This window comes from Epinephelus moara, chromosome 21 (assembly GCF_006386435.1).
Source record: "Epinephelus moara isolate mb chromosome 21, YSFRI_EMoa_1.0, whole genome shotgun sequence".
In the NCBI taxonomy this organism is placed as follows: domain Eukaryota; kingdom Metazoa; phylum Chordata; class Actinopteri; order Perciformes; family Serranidae; genus Epinephelus; species Epinephelus moara.
In genome coordinates, this window is record NC_065526.1 from 23,767,748 (window position 1) to 23,788,860 (window position 21,113).

Below are 21,113 nucleotides of genomic sequence, written 5' to 3' on the forward strand. Positions count from 1 at the left end.
GTCATTCAGCTCCGGTCCTGACCAAAATCTGCCTTTATCAGAACAGAAATGGCATTGTCACTTTTTAATGGGATTACAGCTCTTTCGTTGCATATTAATTTGCAAGAAATCAATATGGGCTGTGGTTCTGTTTGGGGGCATTTAAACACTTAGCTGCTTAGCGTACATCCTGCAAAAGGGGAGTGATGAAGAGTGAGGAAAAGAGGGTTGGAAATTAGACTTGCGTATTCTGATTTCTGCAAGGAATGAAAGAGACAAAGGTCAAACGGACCCCTTGAAAATGCAGTGGTTCATTCCGGTGGGCTTATTCTTACATTTTGAAATATAATGGATGAATGGATGTAAGGAGGGGAGGAAAGAAGAATGACTAAATATGAGAACATAAGGGAGGATGTTGGGAAGGATGGAGCCCACTGGGAGCCCCAAATGAGTTTTTGCTATAATAAACTGTATTCATCACGAACTACTTTACTAAAGGACTCTTACAAAGTGCTTTAAAGCGTAATTTTAATTAATCATATTTTACTTTCTTCGCTGAAAACCCACTCCAGCATGTTGGGAAGTTGCCTATAGGGTGCAGGAGCTGTCCAGGGTGCTGAACATCCCAGTGAATTACATTAAAATAACAGCATAATGAGAAAAAACTGAAAAGCTTTCCTGCACAGTTTCCACTTATTCTTCTTAAATGATTTACAAACAGGAAAAAAACAGCCCTGGTTTGCTGTGTCTGTGAAGAAACACAGTTATTTAACACAGCTCTAAAATCATGACTGGAGAATATAAGTGCTTGAGTTACTGATTCTACAACTCAGTGGTTTGCAGGCTTTATAGCACCGACATGGGATACGGTCCACTCAATTACTGTGGTGACCTTCAGATGGGCGCGGTTGTTCTTATCGTGCAATCTCCACCAGTTGGCATTACACCACAATTAAAATGCGTGTTCAAAGCGACCTGTCACCGCGGTTGTTTGCCGTGCTGCTTGGCACCCTGTAGTGGAGAGGGTGACATCTATGACTCCTCGCCAAGGGAGCCCGGTAGACGCACCTAAGTGTAGTTATTCTTTCAGCTCTGCCTTCAAAATTCGCTGAATAATTACACCAACAACTCCGACCAGAGGAGTTTTTCCAGTTTTGTCTTTTCTTTTTTTTCTGTGCCAGCGCAGCTCCAGCCTCACACATTCTCAGATGGAAGGTAAGATCTGTGTTTTTTGTTTTCCGAAAGCATCGGTGCCGTTCTGGTTTCTGTGTCTGTGACCTGCGGGCTGTAATAAGCTTAAAGGCAAACAACCAAATAATGCATTGTCAGATATAGTTTTTAATTTCCTCTGCGAGTTATTCTGCATCCTAATTGTGCCGTACTTTGAATTTCTGTCCTGAGGACTCGCCTCCGTTAAGTTTCGCTGGATTTACTCTCCACATGCATTCCTTGTCATGTAAGTGGCTCCTGTAATGTGATGATAAAAACTCAATGGTCAGTAAGGTAACACTTGCGTGATACGCCTTATTACAGGTGCTGATCATAATTACTGTATGCTGTAGTCGATATGATTGTAACTGTTGTGCTTTCCAAATGACATCAGTGCGTCTGGGCATGCAGCTGTTTGGGCTGCAAGAGTTGGACGCTGCTGTAAAAAGCGATGCAGCCCATTGCTGAGTGATTATCGAGCAACTTTAAATAGAACACTCCACTTTGGTGCCACTGCAGATGTGTCTCTGCTTACTGATCAATTCGTATCATGCAAAGTGTTTAAGATGATTTCCTTCGTATGGATAAGCATTTTCAAAAGCATCACAAGACAAAGTCAGCTGCTTTGTTAGATTCTAAACACGAGTTGCATTTTAGACACAAAATCACCCTCTGTGGCAAAAAAAAACAACTAAGATACAGAGAATAAATGACGGCTGGGTATTTTTGCGCAATTGCTCAATTTCAACAGCCGCGTAAAACAAAAGGTTTGAAGTTGAGATTTACAAGCAAGTCAGTATTATCTTTAGGACCCGGCGGAGCGCTCGTATGTAACTGGACATAGTGGCTCCATTTGAGGAAGATTGCTTATCTCTCCCCTCCTCTCCCCGTCCACAACTCGGCTGGGCTGAGAAATCTACCCAAACGACTCCAAGAGTTGCTCTCCATCGGGATGTGTTTCAATACGCGCTGATGGACTTTAAATGAATTTGCGACCGCTGTGAACCCCCCTTTGACGGCGACTTTGAGTATTTTCTCGTGCGCCATTCCGATGAACGCTGCGCCAAGAGCAGCGCTACGTAAAGCCAAACAGCCTGTGTGGACACCAGCAGTCGCGTTTGTAAGCGCGAAAGAAAAGGTCTAAATGTGAGCAAGTCCCGGAGTGTTATTCGGAAGATAAGGCTGCTTCAGTGAGACGCAAAAGTTTAAAGAAAAGTTGAGAAAACGCTGTTCTCTTCGCGTGAATGCGCGCTTTCTGCGCATACATTGCTTTTATTGATCCGTCAGGTGAAATCTGAATAAATCACAAAGAGAAGATTCAGTCAAAGGCGCATGAAAATCTTTCTGCAACTACTCTTGGCTAATAACTTGTTGAATGAGCAGCTCGTCCCAGGAGCGCATTTTTAAATGTGAGTATTGTTGTGTTTTCAGCATTCAGACTGTTCACTTTGCTTTTTGCATACCGTCACTTGTATGATGATGACAATCGTGACTAAATGGGCGATAATAGGGTAATTACAGTGGGCTGTTTCATGGGCGGAACGTGAACTGTAATCAGGTTTGAAGTGGGTTAAATGAATAAGGAATGAGCGGCTCCTCTGAAACAGAATTAAAACGTACCACATCTTTTTGCTATTGTCCTCTCCAAGAAGTTTCACTGTCTTGAGGAGGGTTTCTTTGTTTTGCAAGATGAGGGCTTATAAATGTAAATATGCATCGTATTCACTTTATACAAAGCTGCTGTCATTCTTAATGTATCCCCATTATCCTAAGTGGGTTAATAAATGAAGTAATGTGACTTTAACCTGTTGCGCAGCAGGTCAGTAAAGTCAGATCTAGGTGTGCCTCGCCTCTGCGCAAAATCTGACCCAGAACACACTGAGCTCAGCCTCTGTTGGATGTCTTAAGTTGTCATAAATGGTTGCTTTCTTTGCATTTTTATTTAAATCAGGTATATGAGCAAACAAATTCAGAAATGATGAGACTTTTGTCTTGGTCTCTGTCCTGTGTCTCTAATTGCATGACTGTTACATGTCCTGGATATTAAAACGTTTGCAACACATTCTACAGTTTTGCATGTTAGTGCTCCAGGAGAAGAACTGTGAATAATGTATGGCATCAGATTTCATGTGTGGCAGTGGTGCAGGCAGCCTGGCTCTCTGGCTGGGCTCCACACTGAGGGACCCCTCACATTGTCTCCACATCAACCACATCCTCTCAGGGTAAAAGCTCTTTGTAGGAAAGCACAGCCAGTACTTGTAAATAAAAAGTGACTCCAATTGCAGAGGCTAAAGGTGCAGCCCTCGGACATTAATTGTAATGCTTTATGTGTTTATGGATCCAGTGCAGCCAGGGTGCTGTTGAGAGACAAAGCAATGGAGAAGGGTTTGAAGAGAGGAAGAGCTGGACTGAGGGACTTGAATGAGATACCCAGAGAGAGGGAACGAAGGAGTGGAAGACAATAATAAGACAAATACGTGCCAGTACAGACATGCTTCTGCTTGCCAGTCGATCCCACTGTGACTCATATGGAAGGGTTGGTTCTTGGCTCGGGAAACGCTGGAAGCATTAACCCGTTTATTGTTGCACTCATCAGCCAGCCACAAAGCATCAGTCTGCTCAAACTGGCCATGGATCAGAAGTTATTGGTTGGAAGTCAGCAAAATCAATAAACACAACGAGGCGGCATTGTATATGTGCACATCCAAAATCCTGACCAGGTGCTCGGTATAGAAAGGCAAGACAACAAAATAGCAATTGTTGCAGGATAAACCGCAGAGGGGGCATCAGTTTCTGGCTGTCAGAGGCTTTTCTTTTTTTGTTTTCATTCTACCATCAATATAAGTGTCATCTTGAAATCACTGATGTCAGAGTTTCCCTTATAGGAGCAGATTTGAAATCCTGTATTTCAGCACCGTGGACAGCTCCCCCCTTTCACTTTGCCCTGTATGGGAGCCAAGAGGCGATCAGAAAGCCACACTGAGACAGAGAGCAAAGCCACACTTTAGCGGGATTACTATAAAATGAATGGAATACATCCGCCATGGTTTTTAAGAGTCTTGCTGGGAGTTTGTAACCAATATAAGCCACGGGGCACGGCTGCCTGCTGACTTTTAAAACACTCTGCCATGCTTGAGCTGCCCAGGGGATGGAATGCAAGCGGACACAAGGGGGTGTTTCAGAGGCTTCAAAAACAAGTGAAGGAAAAGCGACAGAGAGAGGTAGGGGGGGGTTGGGAGGGTTGGGGGGGGTGGTCACCCTAAGCTCTAAGCTCTCTCCCTCTCTCCCTGCATACGGAGAGCTGCTCAAATATTGATGACTTTTAATATAGAATCTGACCTCATATTTTTCTCGGTGAAATTATGACATTCCTGAGTTTCTCCTTGTGTTCTGACTGCAATTGGGTGTGAGGTATAGACGCAGGGGTCGGAGCAACAAGAGAAGAAGGTTCTAATTTTGCTGTGGATAACGCGTTCGTAGATTCTCTGTGTGATTTTAAGTCAAGATTTTGATGTCGTTTCTTTGATTTTTTTCTTGGTAGGAGATGAATTAGCTTTCTAAATGGTGTCAGAACACTTACTGTATGCAGAAATTGTCTACTGAGGATAATGAAGACATTGTGCGCTGTTTCCCCCCCTTCCTGTCACCTACGCAGCACTCTGATGTTGAATGGTACCTGTCCATGGAGGTCCACTGAGCATCCTGACACCTTCCTTTCATCTGTATAGATTTTATTACTCCAAGTGTCTATGAATTAAATCCAATATTCCCATGGCTAGCTCCATTTGCTGTCGCTTATTAGCTTTGAATGTTCCCTATTAAATAAAAATAAGATAGGCGACCTCCACGACCCCGCAGCTGGTACCTAATTTAACTGTCTTTATAATGAAAGTCAACCTCAGCGTTACCAAGGGGGGGGGGGGGGTGTATCTATGTGTGTGTGAATGCACGTGTGTGTGGCCATGTGAGTTGGGAGTGGTCCACCCCGTGACGCATCTCTGATACGGGACTGACATTTATATTTATGAAATTTGATACACGCAGAAAGAAATGGCTTATTCATCACTCAAAGCTCCAGCCGTGTTATCAAATTTGTAATTTGCCTCTTCTTAGGAGTCTGGTTGATTGACATGAACACATTTAAAGAGCCAAAATTCTTTCCCTGTACGTTTTTTATTCCCACCGGGTTCTTCCCCCTCTCCCACCAGAGGTCTGTCGAACGAAGCCTGCCATCCATACCTCCTGACATGGCTCACTTTGAAGGGTCTGCCGAGGCTGAATGGCAGTGCAGATAATTTTTACTGGCTCAGATGAACATCTGTCATTACAGTTGGAATGTATTCAAGCCTGTAGTCATTTTGTAAAAGGGGCATTAGGTTGGAAGAGGAAAGCTGTAATTGCCTTAGATGTGGTCAAAACCTATTGAAATTGGCACAATTTTCCATTCAGCCAAGATGGCCGAGTTAAAATACTGAATTCTAATGCCTCCATATGTCAGCAGGGAGCAATGAAAACCAGCCTGCATGTGTGAGCCACACCAGCCTGCATGTGTGAGCCACAGCGACTCATTAAGATGAGTTTGTGTTTCCCACATCTGATCTGAATCTTTCTCCTTTCACACGATAAACCTTTCTATTGAAATCTATCTATTAATTAATATGATCTGACTCGATAATCTCTGATAAAAGACGTAATCTCTTGACACAAATCCACAAGTAGCTCTTTTCCTCTGAACATTAAAGACTCTCAACATGCTTCAAACCCCATTTTACCTGAAACTTTTTCATTTCCGCAGTGACTGTCAGTCAAAGCTGTAGCCTGAAGGGTAGAGGGTAAAGCTGCTGACCGGAAAGTTCCTGGTTCAACTGCACGTACCAGCTGATTGTGCCAGGCATTTTTTAAAGTCTGAATATGCGTTAGAATAAATGTGATGTGACACTGCAAACTTGTAATGGGCTTTTAAAGCGGATAACTGTACATGCTTGGTGAGAATTGTGCCCTAAGCTGGCAAAGGTTGAATTGAAATGTAAGTACATTTTTCTGAACAGCCACTCGCGGGCACATAAGACTTCTTTTTCACTATGGCAAAACCTCAGGCCGTCTGAGCACATTGACAGTCAACAGTAACTTAACTCCTATTTACAGTGTCATTACTCTGTTGCAGGCAGCTGTATATAGCTGCTCAATTTTATTTTCCCCGCTACCGCACACACACTGTACCTGAGACATTGAGATGGTGTGGGTCTCCACTGACTGCTGCCAGGCACCATTACCTGATGACTTAGGCCATCTGACTGATGGCTTGTGATAGCTCCGAGAAATGCACAATCCCTCAAATAGACCATTTCTGTCTCCCAATTTTACTTTAATATTTCCCAAATGCCTCTGAAGGCACTGGGACAAACGCAACTCCACATTCGGCTATAAAGGAGCAAGAGAATGGGAAAAAGCAATAACTTAAATGCAGTGACTTGACACATGGAAATAAGCCTTTTTGTATGAAAATCAAATGGAGATTAGGCTTTGCAGAACAAGCTCCATTTGAATTGTATACAGTGATTTTGGCAGGGTTATTATTGAGGGATACACATAAACAGCGGAGCCCTGTATTTTGTATACATTATGTATGTGTGTGTGAGTGGTAGTAGGTAGTGTGACGCACCACTTATCCACCTCAGTGCCCTCAAACCATGCTGGATCTCTGTTAATATTTTAAAACAGTATTTCAAATGTTTCATGTGACCTGTTTAATTCACCAAACTGTCTTTTTTTCCTGTCCTTTAGGATGCTGTCTGCTGCAAAATCCGCAACTGACAGGAGATCGAGCTAAGACATCTGACAACCACTGACTTATGAGGAGTGTCACTCCTCTCTGCACATCACATCTGACCGTTGGTTGACCCTCTCATCAACGCCCAACACTCGTGAAGAAGAAGCTCCCTTGTTGACACACCTCATCAGCCAGGCAGAAGTGGCAGCAATCAAAGACAAAATAACTGAATGGGGGCTAATCGTTGCCTGAAGCTGCTCACACAAAAGTAGCAACATGCTGCCACAGTTCCCAGATGCACCATTGCACCGTTCAAAGCTGCAGTTAATTTAGAAAACTCTCGGCGATATTGTCATTTCTGTGACGAAGCAGCAGCTGTAAAGACAAAAAGAAGTTCCACAGAGACCATACAAATCAAGATCAGCGATGCTTTGGCCCGTATTGTTCACTCTGCAAGCTGTGTGCACCAGCGTGGCACATGCCATGCAACATTACCCGGCGGCCTGGGGACACTATGACGTGTGCAAGTCCCAGATCTATACAGAGGAGGGCCTGGCGTGGGACTACATGGCCTGTCAGCCAGAAGCCACCGACATGACAAAGTACCTGCGAGTGGCCCTCGACCCCCCAAATATCACGTGTGGAGATCCGCCAGAAACGTACTGCGCTTTGGTGAGTCGTAACCTCGCCTGTCCCCTGATGGAGACAAATGAGGCTGTAGGCAGGATCACACAGCATACTGGGTCAGGGATAGAGAGCAGTGCATACAAGGCAACGTGCTGCCGCTGCAGCAGAGATTAATGTGCACACAGGCCCGGCGTGCACATTAGGATACAAGTGCTAACACGCAGCGGCACAGTCACAAACTAGACACACACACACACACAATGGATGCAAACGCGTCAATATAAGCACAAACCTTGGAGAAGCAGGTGTAAAGATACACAGGAGCACATCAGCTCATACACACCTAAGCAAGTGCTGCACAAGGACATACAGGCATCTACAGACTCACAGACAGGCACAGTCACACATGGAGATGTACATGCACCTTACATACAAGCAACAGGTCATTAAAAAAAAAATCTGAGCTCATCTGTCTGGTTTAGTTGAGTGTATTTTTTTCTGACAATGCGGACGTTCATCTGTGTCACAAATTTCTTTACACACATTTGCATATCTTTTAAATTCTATGGAGCCACATAAGGGACAGTTTTATAAATTGGAGAAAAAACCTAATTTTGCAATCTCTTTGTATTCCCCTGATAGATTTCTGTCGCAAAATGTTTCATTTTTATAAATACACAGCATCTACATATATATATATATATATATAGATATATATATATATATATATAAAGATACTGGGTCAAAAATATTGTAATATTGGATTTTGCCAACCAGCCCCAGCACTCACAGACACGCATACACTTGTACACATGACTGCACAAACCACACACACCAACACAAACACACATAGAGGGAAGCACAGCGTTAACAGTGACACGGTAATTGTACCGGAGCAGTTATTATGCACTGCATGCTCGCCACAGTGTTTAGCGTTGTGTTTCATCGGCCCTTATCAACCGTTATCAACAGTTCAACCCCAGGTTGCATTTGTTTAGAATCACACTCAAAGTAAGCAGCAAGAGCCCATAGGCTTTAAAGTGCTTCATTAGAAGTCGTGTGTGTGCCCGCCGAGAGCTCCTGCAAGTAAATATTTACCAATTAAAATGGGCATCTTTAAAGGGAGAGTTTCTACTCTCGCAGCTCCAGATGGCATTGAGACATTTAATGCCACTGCAGGATGAAAAAGGAGCCGGTCGCCAGTCGTGTGTGACGTTCTGTGAAGCTTTATATCAAAACCAACAGTGAAACCTTTATCAGTCCTGACTATCCTGAAGACGCAGCATTAACATAACACAGGGGGGAGCAACATAGAGGCAAAGAGAGTCACAAGGGTTGGACTGATACATCGTCTCACCACAGTAACTGCTGGTAGTTAAAGATGCTTTGTCACAACTTTGTGTTTCCCTTTTCATTTCTTTTGAGATCTATTTTTATAACCAGTACACTGCATGGTTTTTTCCACAATTTGTTACAAAAACTGACTTTATGCCATCAACCTGCCAGGGGATGATGATGGAAATTAACCTGTATGGTTAACTCTGGTGCATTTACATGATTGACCCGTGTGCTAATGTTAATTAATGTTCTTAAATAACATGACATTTCTTTCTTAAATAGAATAAATTAATGTCATTTATATAATTATGTGTTTACTTACCAGTAATATGTAAGTAAACACATATTAGGTGATTGTAGGTCAGCTGTTGGAGAAGAATGGTCACTTCTTATTGAAATATGCTTGCTTACTCATTGTTGTTATTCCTCTGTGTGGTAAGATACAATTAGATAATTGAGTAATTTGCTTGACATTTGTTGAATTTGAAATTGTTGGACAATGGTAACGACAGAGCAGAATGCTTCCCAACAATTAATCTGTTCTTTTTGACATTTGAGAATGATGTGGTTGCATGCATGAAGAGCTGACTCAACACACACAGTTAGGTGCTTTGGGACAAGTGAGCGTCTTGTGCCGGAGGTTTTGTTTCCATCTAGACAAGACTACAAACAAATTTGGACATTTTTAGCAGCCTGGCTTTAGGGATGTCCTTCATATATGGTCATCAGTCAGTCCATCAGTTTGGTCCAGACTGAAATACCTCAACAACTATTAGCCATAAGATTTTGTAAAGATATTAGTGTTCCCCAGATTTCTACTGACTTTCTACTGCTCTACTGCTTTTCGTCTAGGGCCATTAGAAGGGTAGACATATTCACTAACTATATCCAGTGACATATATTAAATCTGCAAGACAGATTGTGACAAAATTTTGTACAGATATTCATGGTTCCCAGATGATAAATCCCACTGGCTTTGGTGATCCTTTTAATTTTCCTCTAAAATATCCATCTGTAATTCTAAGCGACATATCTTGATTAGGAATGCCATAGCAGCATAAAATAATAAGTTTTAAGTGCAAGCTCGTGGACACACACAATCAGGGGTTAAATTAATCCAGACCAGGGTTGTCTGGGGCTCAGCCTCAGCACATAGGCTCTACTTCAGCAGCCCACCCAGGCAGACACAACCCAAATTTCTAATTTTCACCGAGGGCTTGTGGCCAGCAGCAGCGCTGGGTCTAACCTGTGTAACGGTAGCAACGCAAGATTTACTGATGCGGTGGGGAGTCAGAGCGGTCCGGAACTGGAATCAGATGTCAGCATTTTCATTGTGTGACCTTAGCATTTAGCTCACAGCCACGCTGTGCCCAAATTCGGCCTTGATGAGTCACTTGATGGCTATACTGTAGATTCTTAAACTTGGTAATTATTCTTTTCATTAAAAGATTATACTGTACCAAAATTCTTTCACCTTCTTGACTTGCAAAGCCTTAAGAAAAAAATGCAATCATCATATAGTTTAATGGTCAACAGAAAAAGCCCATTTCCAAATACAAGTAGAAGCAGTTTAATCACCATATAAAGCGATTCCACTCCTAATGTTTCCATGCGGTATTATTGTTGGTGCCACTGTCACAGAGACAACCAAATTGCTTTCCATTTCCCTCAGAGCCTAGCAAAGGGACTTTTTTTTCTTTTGCCAGGTAGAATTTTCACCGTTACTTTTGCCGATCCACCGTCAGCCATTTCTATTGGTGATAGTAGCTGCAAAGAACTTGGACCGATAAACTTTGGTAGCTGGGGATAGACCGATAGTTACCAGGGTAAACAGAAGCGCTATCCTCTTCTGGTTTTGGTTGCACAATGGTTGACGCACTTCCTTTGTGCCGTAAATCGAGCCTTCATTTTCTTGGGAAGTCATACCCAGTGGTAGCTCTAACCCTAACCCAGATGAATACTTTAATATGAACTCAGTGGAGTGAGCAGATTCAAAGGTCTGGGCACAGGATCACCAGTTGGCTAGTAAAAGCAAGGCTTATAGGGAATCAGTCTAAAAGTGATGGTGTCATTGTTTTATAGCCATCACATCGTGCAATAAACATTAACTTCATAATGATAAGTTAAAGCAAAAAACTTGTCTATTTCGATTTTAAAGTAAAAGAAAAAAAACTTTAAATAGATGCAGAATTTGTGCTCTTAGACATTGATGTATTCACTGCAGGTCAAAGAAGACAGATTATTGACCTGCCACAACAGGACATCAGCGATCCTCTTCACCTTATTGATAGAATATCACATTTGCAATTTCCATACCCTGAAGTGTGTTCATCCAAGCTATACCTTGACTTTACTAGAGGGGTTCTGCGACTGTTCAGACATCCCTACATCTGGCTGTCAGGATGCCAGGATCACCTCTGACATGAGTTTGAGGTCATCATTGTCCAGATGATCAAGAACACAGGCTCCTCCTGCACTCGCTTAAACGGCTGTTGTGCGTTTGATCTGTTTACATTCTGGGCTGGCACACAGGCAGACTGACACCGCTGACCTTATCCACCGGTGCTTCCTGAGAGTTTGTTGAAGATGAGAGCAGCATGCAAATGAGCTCTTTTAGCCAATCACCAAGTTGCCTGCAGTGAGCCTAGTCTAATCACTTTCCCCAGGAGTTGGTTTCCCTCATAGCGGATGGTCAAAGAATCCTGGATGGCTCGCCCTCCCCCCTCCTCCCTTCCCTCCGTCTTATGCTTATGATTCCCATCTCCGTCGCTCAAGGATGTTTTTTGTCCAAACTAAGCTCTGCTGATTATAGTTATGACGGAGTCTTTGCTCATGAAAAGGACATAAATCATTCAAGAGTGGATCTTTTATAACTTAAGGTTTGAGGTTGTTTACTTTTTGGATGAAAGATACCCTTTTGGTGTTTAGTTCTAATACCAAGCCTGTTTTCTCTTGAATGTTAAGGACAAGTAATAAAGGGAGTCCAGGATAAACAGTGTCTAGGACAGGTGTTCTGCATCAGGGAGTTAGCCCTGTTTTTATTTTTAGCTGCAGACCTTCAGGGGTTCTTCAAAATGTTTTGGTATTAAGGCTGTTCTCCTGTGGTGCACTGTGGCACTGTCACTCACTATCATTCAACACCGGTTTAAGGTCTTTTTCAACTAAGAGGCAGTGTGCAAGATAAAATGTTGAAATACACACGCTGTAACCGAGGAGGAAGTTTGGATTGATTGCCATTACATTTCTAATTTTGTTTAATGCTTCTTAGTTATGTATTCTGTTCTAAATAATGGGAACATTTTTACAGATTAATACAAATTATCCAATCAGACCAATTTGAATCGTTTGGCGAGACAATTATTACACTACTGCACCGCATGGGCCCTATCGAACAATAGCCTTTAATGCAGGAGAACTCCTGCTGAACCTCATCTGCATCTAAAACCTCTCATAATATTTTTCGATATGGTTAAGGGACATGAGAGCGTTTTTAATTACAGCACTTTTCTCCCGCTCTTAAGTCCAAATCAGGTTGACTTTGGGGGATTTAATTGCAATTCACAAAAGTGGCAGGCCATTACATCGACTTCATTGAGAGGGGAGGTTTAATTTTCATGCAATTCACAGTTAAACCAAATCATTTGTAGTTGCCAAGTAATGGGCATGGACGTGTTTATTCCACAAAACATAAATAAGCGTTTGGCAGATGGCTGCCACAGCGTCTTAAAATTTTCACAATCTGAATCTGCTGGGTAAATACATTCTGTTTTGTTAAACAGACCACCCTGTCAAGCATTTCCAACTGCAACTGGCATGCTGGAGTAGTGTTTGGATTAGTACCCCGCTGATTAGAGAACTTTTCACCCAGTGGTTTGGTGGTTTGAAATATGGCAGAGAAAATCTTGGAGAAACAAGTTGAGAGACACTGTGTTCTCCCACAACATCTCCAGCAATCTGGCAGGAGATCTAAATGAATGAATGTAAGCTTTGAGTTAGGTGTCATCGGCCCACATGCTCCACAGTTATCCCCAGCCATGCTGATTCATCCGCGTCACGTTGGCAATTGTATAAACATTTGTGAGACTGATTCAGTAATGGTGCTTATTCCAGCTACTCTGAGTCTAACTGGGTAGATTCTTGTAATTCCTCTGAACTTTATTCAGTTCTCTCAGAATGGATGAAAGGAGTTGCGGCTGCCAGTTCACCACACGGCCCCCTCGGAGGCTTAGGAAGGAAAGACGAGACGAGAGCTCCCACTAAGCTGCTCGGAGACTGCCATGTTATTGACAGTCAATGCAGCAGACTTATCTTTGCCGGCAATGACGGGAGTCATTGTGAACTTTCAATCTGTGTCTTACATGCCCACAAGAATTGACGTAATAGACTTTAGAAGTCAATCGATTATAGACTAAAGAAAGGGAAGTAACCTTTGCTACATGGTGTGAGGTCATTGACGTAAGTAGGGATTCTGCAAAATGGCTAGTGCCTCAACTCTCCTACAAAATATGTTCATATACTACGAACTTGCTTTGTCACTTACAGTACAGTAGCTACATATGATGTTCGGAGCATCTCTATGATTCGGAGGTTGTCTGCACACGGCTTTTATCATGGTTATGGTGAGAGAGGATCCATCTTGTGTAAATACGTCATGTCGTTCTTGTTGTAATTGGAGCTACTCAGGAGGGCTTGGGATTTTGAGGTGTTCGGGAAGCCCTTCGCCGAGGAGCAAAGAGTGTTACTGGCATACACTGATTTTTCTTAATACAGTATAATAAAAATAACCTTAACCTTGAACTTGATTTATGAATTCATTACATGAGAATCTTAATCCAAAGCACATTACACTGACTGCATTCAAATTAGCATGTACGCATGTCACATAGAACTGCAAATGCAACCTTTCTACAAGTGTAATGGTGCTGGATTAATTTGCTCATGCTAAACTACAGTGGTAGAGTTTCATTGGTAATGGTGCAGCATTAATTGCCTTCAACAATAGCGGTGATGAGACAAGTTAATAGAGGAAAGAATGGTTGCTGGCAGCAAATGGAGATTAAAAGCTCAATGGAAAGAAGAGGACTGTTTTCCACACAACGCAAAATAACCTGACCCAGGTCTTCATCAACTCAGTATTAAAATTATTCAATAATCAAAATGAAATGGTGAAATTTAACTATAAATTATTTTATTTAATTATCATATAAATGAACAAATCAGATATACAATCCTCAGCTACATTGTTTGTTTGCTTTACCTCTCAATATGCCACAGTGCTACCGAAAAATTACATTAGTTTGACGTCCTTGCAGGTGAATTAAGTCTTGCATAGCCTACTATGCAGTCGGACTGTCCACCACAACAACAAACAGAGAAAGTCAGATTACAACACACACACAGAGAGCATCACCTAATCTCTGCTCAGGATGCCATTATACCACAATCTCTTTAGAAAGCAAATAGTTGTTAGCTGCTACATTAATGACTTACAAATCACATAGAGTTCTTATAAGTTCACTGGCGAGAGTTCTCTCCAGTGCAGGAAAGTTCACAAAGTGTAACCGGAGACAGTTATGTCTTGCGTCCCACAAGTTAGTTTAGGCCAGGGTCGGCAAAGAGCCATTTTTGACCGAAAATAACGTTAAAAATCTATCTGGAGGGGCGTTGGTGGCTTGGTGGATAGATCAGGCACCCCATGTACAAGGCTGTTGCCGCAACTGCGCTGGTTCGACTCCAGCTTGTGGTCCTTTGCTGCATGTCACTCCCTCTCTCTCTCCCCCTTTCACACTTGGCTGTCCTATCAATTACAGGCAAAAATACCCTAAAAAATATCTAAAAAAAAAAAAAAACATCTATCTGGAGCCACAAAAAACATTAAGCCCTATAATAAAGTTAAAACAACCTATTAAATCTAAATTAGCCTGTCAACATTACAAAAACATCTAAATGAGCGTTCGTTAATATGTTTTACCACCAGGTGGCATTGCAGCGGGCTATTTATGATAATTTGGAACGTTATTGTAACAAGAGTTGGCACAATTAAATTCAGTTTTCTTTCAAAAAATCCATGACATGGCAAACTAGGGAATCTGAAACCTACTGTAGCTACCACTACTGAGATTTGCCAAAATGTAGAGGAAAAGGCACCAAGCTGAAGACGACTGACGCATATTTTAGTGGCCAAAATGTTAAATGCTACACAATTTTTACAATTGGAAATTGCCAGTATCACTTTAGGCCTACAGCACTGTTAAATGAAAATTAAAATTTTAAAAATAACTGTTCAACATGTTCAACATGTTTAGGTTAATAAAACACTTAGGTGAGGTTAGGGAAAGGTTGTAGATTAGGTTGAATCCTGAAAATGTAAGCGCATTCCTTATTGTGCTTCAAGTCATCCTTTAGTTTTCCAATATTCAACCAAGATCACAATCTTTCCCTAATTTTTTAAATAGTAACAACAGAAAAAAAATGACTACTGGTAAAGTGAAAGTATCCACTTATTAGCACCAGACTTTGAGGTCCTCTCAGTTCTGAGCCTTTTAGTGTCTTTCAGTAATTAAATGTTTTGGTTTACTGACAAATAACTATTATAGTTCACTCAGAGCTTTCTTCAGCCTCATTATCAGTTGCAGTACAAACTGCAAATATACTGATCAGGGCAACTGTTGTACATACATAATGTTAAGGGTTTTTTGCTGACCCCAAGTGGCCAAAGAATTAATTCATGCAGATTTAACCAAGCGCTTCAAGTTGCCAAAACATAAACATACTTGATAACTTTAGGCAAAAAATTGACAGTGAACAGCTCGACGATGTGTTCAATATAGAACTTTATGTTACATCATTAAAAATGCATTCTCAGTGACACTGAATATCCTTTAAACTAGTTGCATAAAACCAAGCCATTTAGGGTTGAGTTCCTAAATAAGGCTGAATGTGAGGATCGATCACTTCTTCATCCTACTGGCCAGCTCCTTTCTCTGAGCATATAGCTATGCCCAAAATCAGTCCCATGTTCACTCACCCACTACAAGACAATCAGTAGTTCACTCTGTAGTGTCACACAACAATCGCAATCTATAAAATGAGAGATGAGATTGGTAGCAGACAGTAGTAAACATGCCACTGACACTACCTATTCCATTCTACTGTGGACCTTTTAAGCAGATTATATAACATATACATTACCCACAGAATTTGGACACTTAAATAAAATGGCAGAGAGTTATTATGTAAAGGAAAGTAAATAGAAAAGGATTTCAGAACCAGCAGATGTCTGTGGCAAACCACTGTGAGCGTCTCTAGTTGCTTAAATGGCCGAGCAGTTCAGAGGTCATACCAGAAACTGCCTCTTTGATCCCTGTACCCTTCCTTCTTGGGAGGGGGGTTCATTCATCCATATATTTGTTTGGGGACAGGAAACAGTTGGAGCGTTTAGCTTCCCGTCAACCCTTTGCCCTTGACTCTGTTCTGAACTGGCCCTGCCCAGCACATCATCACCGCACCACTGCGTACCAAGACACCGAGATGACATGCAACATGTCCCCTGACTCCAGGAGAGGGGGGAGTCATCATTTATTCTTTCACTCGCCTGCCACCTCTTTTGTCTCCTGGCTTTTTAATTTCCCTGTCCCTTGTTTTCTGTCAGCTGATGACGCATAATATCCATGCCTTGTTTGAACATGTGGAGGTTGGATGCTCCATATGAGGTGAGGACTTGACAGATAGAGATATGTCGGCATTATTCCCTGGGATCTGTGACAGGTTAATTCTTAGAGGGTTGTAAATACAAGCACAGATGAATTATGCATGGAGATATAAAAGAAAGCGATGGGCTCTGTGGTTCGACTAGACGGAGTCTTTCTTAACAGCTTAACATTTGAATGCACGTTTGCTGTCTGAAATGGAGCGCCTATAACCATATGCATTCATTCTCAAAAAATATTAAGCAGACATAATACTTGAAAAGCCAGTTTGGAATATTTTCCGTAGGTGTGTGCAGGACTATTGCTTTCTCAGCATAAATGATCATAACAGCAAGGTTCCTTTTGTTGCTGTAAACTGAACCTACAATAACATCAGACTGTCTGTCATTAATAAATGTCTAATAACCATATACATACTCTCACCTACTCAAGTTCTCTGATATCTATATTGAAAATAAAGACGTTTTATAAGCAGTTATTCTATGAAACAAATTGTACAGTTCTTTCATTGTATTTTACACTCTGCTACTTCACTGACATATGATGGAACCAAGCTGCGTAGTGTGGCAGACTGTCAAACCTTTATGGACTTTGATGTTATGTTTGCCCACTGTGTTTGATGTAGTGAAACTGAGCAGGCTGTTCTCATTCACTGTCTGTACTTATACCAATAAAAAGTAATGCACTATAATCCACATATAAACCACGTAATCGTGAGCCATGAGGCTGTGATCGTATGACCTATCCTCCCACATATGACGCAAGCAAAGGTGGAGGGGATAGGGATGCAATCAGGGTGGTGGACAGGTCAAACAACCACAGGACTTTAACCCAGAAGACTGTGGTTTGAAAAAGTTGACTTATTTTAAAGTCACGTTAAGCACTAGGGATGTGAACAATCAAGCAACTATTCAATTGAACGTTGCTGCCCTCGCTAGTCGGCACCAGAAATACTAGTAGGTTAAACGTAAAATTATACATGGTACAGATGACCCCAGCCAAAGGCCAAGGTGGGGCCCATGAAAAGGTCTATGGCTGACCCTTGAATGGGATCAAGTACAACAAATTCCTCACTGAATTCAATCACTGATGATAAGGTATTCTGAATTGGTTTGGTACATACCCTGGAGTAGGGTATAGCTGTGTAGTATCGGTCAGGTGCGCTATGTGCAGAGCTCACAAGTGCCGCTAATGTCAGCATGTGAGGCAGACTGCTGCCTGATTATCTAAGTCAGAATGTCTCACCAAAAAACATCAGGGGCTCCTCAAGAAAAAGCCAGGGTATAGAGAGAACCATAAAATGAACGGAGAAGAGAGGCAAGGACCAAATATCTGACAAAAAAAAAAAAATTGTGAAGAAGCAGCAGGTATGACAGGCAGAGCTGAAGGTGAGGAGTGAGGCAGAGTATTTTTTTTGCAAATAAAACCTGCTGTAGTGAGCTCACTTTTACAGCTACAGCGAAGACATGGGTATTTTATTAATCTAGAGGACCAAAGGCATCCATTGGTATCAACCATGTTATGTTATCTAATCGGAAAAGGGGCCAAAAAATGCTCTACAGTTATGCTAAATTTTGGCATGGGAAAAAGGAACATTTGCCATTTTTCAAAATGGTTTATTTAAATATTTCTGCATACTGGGGTCCCTAAAGAGTCTTGGAACTACATAAATTGGGTATGACTGGAAAACTGAGAACTGACAGCCATAAACTCCTTAGACTATTTCAGTTCTGCACACAGTATGACCAATGTTTGATTAAAGTAGCCCTCAAGACAGAATGAATAAATGAAGAAAATTAATTATTTGTTCACTCCTGATTTGACCCTATGATTTAATACCTTGCAGTAATTTCCTCAATCAATGTCTGATTTTAATTTTCTCTAATCAGTGAGTGGGGGGCATCTTTTCAGGCCAGTACACACATGTGACTACCTCTGCCTTTCATTATTTTATCAGATATATGTATTTAAGCCTTAAGGAAAACGAGCTGGAGCACTGCATTACATAACAAAGGCCACATATTTGTATTTCTAATTAGGAAGGTTATTGTTTAAACTGTCTAGGAACTACACTTATAATGAGATGATACACCACGATCCATCTGATTGAGCTCAGCAGGTGATTGATCGATCGTGTACGTTCACTTGTGTGCTTATTAAAGCAGTGTGTTGTAGTGTCAGGGAAAAATAGAACTTGAGTCTTAACAAGTTGGGAAAACAAAGAGCCCAATCAGTCACAATTAGGCGTTGATGTGTGAGTGAAAAAACCCAGCTGCACTACAGGCTGAAGTTAGTTTGATAATCAGCTGTTAGACAAATGTTTAACCCAAAGCATCAAGTTCAATGTAGCTATTGACCAGCTGGATTTGTATCAGCAATGGTTGCATTTAGACTAATACTTCCATTAGGGGTACAGTACGGAAGACGAGAACGGTCATGTATTATTCTTTTTTTTTGTGCACTGTTATCTTGTGATTGTGATTGTGATTAATTCGTTATCTCGNGTATCAGCAATGGTTGCATTTAGACTAATACTTCCATTAGGGGTACAGTACGGAAGACGAGAACGGCCATGTATTATTCTTTTTTTTGTGCACTGTTATCTTGTGATAACGACTTATTAATTCGTTATCTCGAAATAACAAAGATTGTTATCTCGAGATAACGAATTAATTAATTAATTAATTAATTATTTAGATAAATGTAGTCAGACAAATTGATGGGGTGCGGGGGGGCGGATGGGAGGGGTGCGGCCGCACCCCCCGCACCCCTAGTTCCGACGTTTATGGGAATACCACGATGTGTTATCCAAATAAGGGCATGTACGTCACATATAGCAGATGATGTGATTTCCTGTCGATGAGCAGGATCACTTAACCGTCGCCTGTGTGTGTCTTCTCCTTAAATGACGAGGACTAATCTAAATGCCGTCTCTAAAAGAAAGACACAATGCAATTTCTGCCTGTGTTAGACCTTGATTAAAGTACATCCTGATGCGTTGATCAATAATGTGATCTGCCATTTTCACCTCCCTGGGACACCAGTGGCAACTCTTGTAGGCTGAAATCAGGACGATCACATTAACCAGCACGCAATCATCAGACTTGACAATTATCATGAGAAAACAATCTTTGTTATCTCGAGATAACGAATTAATGAATTTGTTATCACGAGATAACAATCTTTGTTATCTCGAGATAACGAATTAATTAATTCCTTATCACGAGATAACAGTCTTTGTCATCTCGAGATAACAAATTAATAAGTCGTTATCTCGAGATAACAATCTTTGTTATCTCGAGATAAAGAATTAATTAATTCATTATCTCGATATAACAGTCTTTGCTATCTCGAGATAACGAATTAATAAGTCGTTATCACAAGATAACAGTGCACAAAAAAAAAGAATAATACATGGCCGTTTTTGATTTGAAAATTCTAAAACTATAAAATGCAGATTTGGTTTTTTGGTGGCTTCATATTCAACGACACGTATCTGACTGAAAAAGTTGTAGGCTACTCAGAAATCATGTGATCAATCATTTATACTTGTGCAATGGTGTGTCTGTGTCACACTGCAGTTACAATTCCAAAACGCTGGTCGGCAGCGGGGTTTCTGTGAAGTGCTATAAAGTTTAGTTGATTCAAAACACACCCCAGACACACATTAGTTTAGTTGATTCAAAACACACCCCAGACACACATTAAACATGGCTTAATAGAGACTATTTCAATTATAAGTACACAAATCAGCTTCGCTATAACTCGCAGCATTCACAGACAAAGCACTTGTCTTTATCTGGACACATTTTCCCCACAAATACAACACGCTAACATTATTAACACAAGCCTATGGCATTTTACTTTCTATAAATTAGCCTAGCGGCTAGCAGACTTGGGACAACAGCAACATTTAACAAAAGTAACGATACAAAATTCAGTTCCTTTACAACTCACAAGGTTCACTAACAAAACAGCTGTCCTATACTGAACACAATCATAACATGCTAACGTTATTAGCCGAAGCCTGTGGCATTTTACATAATATAAATTAGACTACCAACAAGCAGAGAGTTCTTCTACTCATGTGAAGCCAGGATAAATCGCACACCACCTTAAAATGCTATTTTGTGGAGGCTTTATTGTTTTCGCAAGTTCTTGTTTCTTATCTGTGAAATGAAAGTAAATAAAAGCTTTGTTTCCACTGAGGGAAATGGTTTCAGTTAACAAAAATAGACAGGAGGTCTGTGTCACGTATTGCATTTCTGGGGAGGTGCACGTCAGGCTACAGCATTGATTTGACGCAGATATATCCCGCTTAAGCAGTGCTGATCAAATTTGAACCAATATTCTGTTACTGCATTGCCTATTTCTTGTCTAAACTGTTTTGAGAAACATATTTAAGCTTAACTTTTAACTGTAATTTGAGATCATTTGTTAAATATCATATTGTTCCTGTGTCAAAATGGCCAAGCTCACAT

At 41.2% G+C, this 21,113-nt stretch overlaps 1 protein-coding gene across 3 annotated transcripts in view; it reads left to right on the plus strand.

Moving 5' to 3' along the window:
* The first annotated feature begins 933 nt into the window (after positions 1-933).
* Positions 934-21,113, plus strand: part of LOC126383250 (netrin-G1-like) — an 83,523-nt gene continuing 63,343 nt past the window's right edge. For 2 of the 3 annotated variants that reach the window (XM_050033752.1, XM_050033754.1), the window contains exons 1-2: positions 934-1,194; positions 6,973-7,630. In XM_050033752.1, coding sequence (XP_049889709.1) covers positions 7,385-7,630 — 246 coding nt within the window. In that variant the 5' untranslated portion in view covers positions 934-1,194; positions 6,973-7,384. Of the gene's footprint in view, positions 1,195-2,116; positions 2,598-6,972; positions 7,631-21,113 lie in introns of those variants that run through there. The other variant, XM_050033753.1, reaches the window with a different exon arrangement.